This window comes from Athene cunicularia (genome assembly GCF_003259725.1).
Source record: "Athene cunicularia isolate RWA chromosome 2 unlocalized genomic scaffold, athCun1 chr2_part1, whole genome shotgun sequence".
NCBI lineage: Eukaryota > Metazoa > Chordata > Aves > Strigiformes > Strigidae > Athene > Athene cunicularia.
Window position 1 is genome coordinate 38670531 of NW_020799095.1, and position 3093 is coordinate 38673623.

General features: G+C 34.9%; 1 protein-coding gene across 7 annotated transcripts in view; it reads left to right on the forward strand.

Moving 5' to 3' along the window:
• The window catches only part of CREM (cAMP responsive element modulator), a 26150-nt gene that overhangs the window by 6939 nt on the left and 16118 nt on the right, over positions 1–3093 (forward strand). For 4 of the 7 annotated variants that reach the window (XM_026841728.1, XM_026841724.1, XM_026841727.1 and 1 more), the window contains exon 3: positions 1242–1388. The exons of the other annotated variants lie outside the window; for them this stretch is intronic. In XM_026841728.1, coding sequence (XP_026697529.1) covers positions 1242–1388 — 147 coding nt within the window. The remainder of the gene's footprint in view (positions 1–1241; positions 1389–3093) is intronic. 7 annotated transcript variants of the gene reach the window in all.

The window sequence follows — 3093 nt, forward strand, 5'->3', positions numbered from 1 at the left end:
TATATATATAAAAATTTTCTTTTTTTTTTTTAGCATTCACCATGTTTTTCTTTCCATTGTCATCTCTTTTTACTGCTTGTACCAGACACCTTTTGGGGCTGAGAACTAAGCTAGGAATAGAATAATACCAGAATTTTAAATATGAGCCTGGGATTATTTTTGTACATGCAGAATATAGAAATAAGATTTTTCAGTGAATCTTACTTTGACAAACACAATATCTCTTTTTATTGTATGATTTACGTTTGTCATTCTCTTCCTTTTGAGTTTAGAGATGTTTCATCACACAGAACTGGACGTCAATCATAGTGTTTTCCCGTTGCTTCAGTATTTCTGTTAGTAGACTTTACAGTTATAGCATAAATATTGAACTGTTTCTTAGCCTATAGGTGTTTAACTCTTTCTTCCTCAGTGATGATTGAGAGCCAAGGGCTGAGGAAAGCTGGGTGTGCTCTCAAATGCCATTGGAGAAAGGGCTCAGATTATTCCTAAACAAGAACACTTTCCTCAGCTTTGCTAGGCTTAAAGAAGATACAGCTGTTCTTTATTTTCTTTTGTTGTATTGAAGCACTGACACAATCCAACTCTGTTTTTCTTGATATATCACTATATATATATAAAAGGGGATTTATTAAACTAAAACAACTTATAAATCCATCTATTTCTTCATTTAACTTTTTTTTTTTTCCCCATCTTTAAAGTTCTTGGATCTCTTGAGATATCTGTCTTAAAAGTGTAAGTTCATACTAAACTCACCTAACAAATAAAGCAAACCCAAAGCAGTTAGGGGTTATTTTTTTAGATTTTTTTCCTGACTGAGAACATTCTGCCCTGTGTGTTGTTGCAGCAACATACCACTTCAGTGAATACTGTATTTTTTTGTTACATTTCTTGAGGTTCTTCCTAACTTCATGCTAGCAACAGCAGATTTCATGTGTGTGATAGCTTAGGGTTGTTTTTAACTGAAAAGAAAACATGAGGTCTCTGGAAGAAAAAAAAAAAAAAAGGAGTAGGAAAGATTTGCAATTTGATTCGGAACAATTTTAAGATTTCCATACCATTTTGAAAGATACAGACCAAACTTTTATTAGTAAAACTATTTTTTCTGTGTGTGATAATTACACATATCTAAGCTATTTTAGATATGGAATCAAAACTAGGTTTTTTTAGTATCACATATAAAAGCATTTGCTGACATCTTAAGGCATGTTACTTAAACATGATGATTGTAATTTTTTCAGGTTTCTGTAGCTGCATCAAGTGCTGGAAGAGGATCTCCAGCTGTATCTCTAGTGCATTTGCCTTCTGGTCAAACTGTTCATGTCCAGGGTGTCCTTCAAGCCATACACCCCTCAGTCATTCAGTCACCACACATGCAAGATGTTCAGGTTAGCTCTTTTATATGTTTTCATTAATATTTGGTGCCCCGTAACTCTTCTCCCAACCCCATCTTCAGTTTTTCTTTATTCCTACCAGTGCTGCAAGATTTAATCATATGGTGCGGGAAATGGAGAGGGGGGGAGGTGGCAAACTGCCAACCAGTAGCAGCCTTACAAGCATTGTGTAGTGATTCCTTAATGCTTCCTGTTTATCTTTTAAGAAATTGTGTCTTGGAACCCTGAACTTATGCAACAGCAAATTTGTTAATAACATGGCCTTACTTTAGTGTATCTTGCAGTTTGTCTGTGTTAAATTCTATGAACATCATGCTCATAATGAGACTACAAGCTCATTAATTTGCAAGTAACTTGTACTGTATTTTTGGAGACCATCTGGATATAATGGAAGTAAGCATATAATAGTTGAATGATTCCTTGTTGGTTTTAGCAGGCCCTGTTATATAGCATCTGGTCTTGCTTTTTGTGGGTATGGATATGTAAAGACCAAAATAAATTATTATTTTACAAATCTTCACATGTTTAAAGTTAGTGATTTTAAAAAATGGGGACTGGTGCAAAATGCTTGATTTTTCAGAGCTTTTAAACAGTGAAAAAGACTAGAGAAAATGAACTCAGTGTTTTGAAAATTACTTGGCCTCCCACTGGTGTTTTTCTTGTAGCTAGGCATATCTTTGCTCTAGTTTTCTGAAAATCTGATTGTGAAATATAAGCTGAATTGTTTTTTAAAAATAGAATTGATATATCTGGTAAGAGGGGCTATACACCTGTTAAGTGTGAACTATAATATTTTACCTGCAGTCATTGCAACATGTTAAGGTCAAGTCATGCGTTGTCAGTTGTCTTGAGAAGCCACCTTTAATGTTTGAGTTCTTAGTAGCATTCAGGTATAATAAATTAAAATGCATATATAAGTATGGTTTCTCTTAGAAATTAGAGAAAAAGAATAAAACCTTGGCCAGATATTGAATATTTTATTTGTAAGCAGTAGGTGTAGATGATGGGACCTGGTAAAGTTTTGAAATTCTAGATCACTATTGAAACAGGCTCAGTAGATGGCAAGAGGCTTGGGTCTGGTCAAACCTGAAGTCAAATCACAGTATTCAAAATACATACTTTTTACTACAGCATTCTTCCTAACTGTAATCTACCAGAGTTAACTTTATCAGATAAGCATATCACAGTCATTCCCAGTTTCTGTCACTGCTTTTCTTCAAGTCAGTATTGTCAGGACATACATGCAAAAATAGAGGACTTGTTCCAAAGCTCAGAAGGAGGAATATCTCTGGATTCTCTTGCCAACTGCTGCTGTGTCATCTTAGGGGAGGGGAAGTTGATTAAGCATTGTATTGAGTGAACTCTGGTTGTCTTCCCTTTCCCAAGGGACCAGTGAGAGGTAAAGCTGTGACCTGATTAATACTGACTAGTTAGTTCCAGGGTTTTGCTTTAGTTTCATTTGAGCATGGTAATGGGAAATAAGGTGTCTCTACAAGAAGGGCTTGAAGATGCTGTTAAAGACTCCATTACAGAGGTTGTACAGCCCTTCTGTCATCCACTTAAGTACTTTCTCCTGCCACCTGGTATTTCCTCCAGATCATTTGGCTTTAACTTGATATCCTATCTCTGCCAGAGATTGGGAACTTTAGGAAATTATATCAGTTTAATTAAAAGAAAAAAAAAAAAAAAAAAAAAAAAA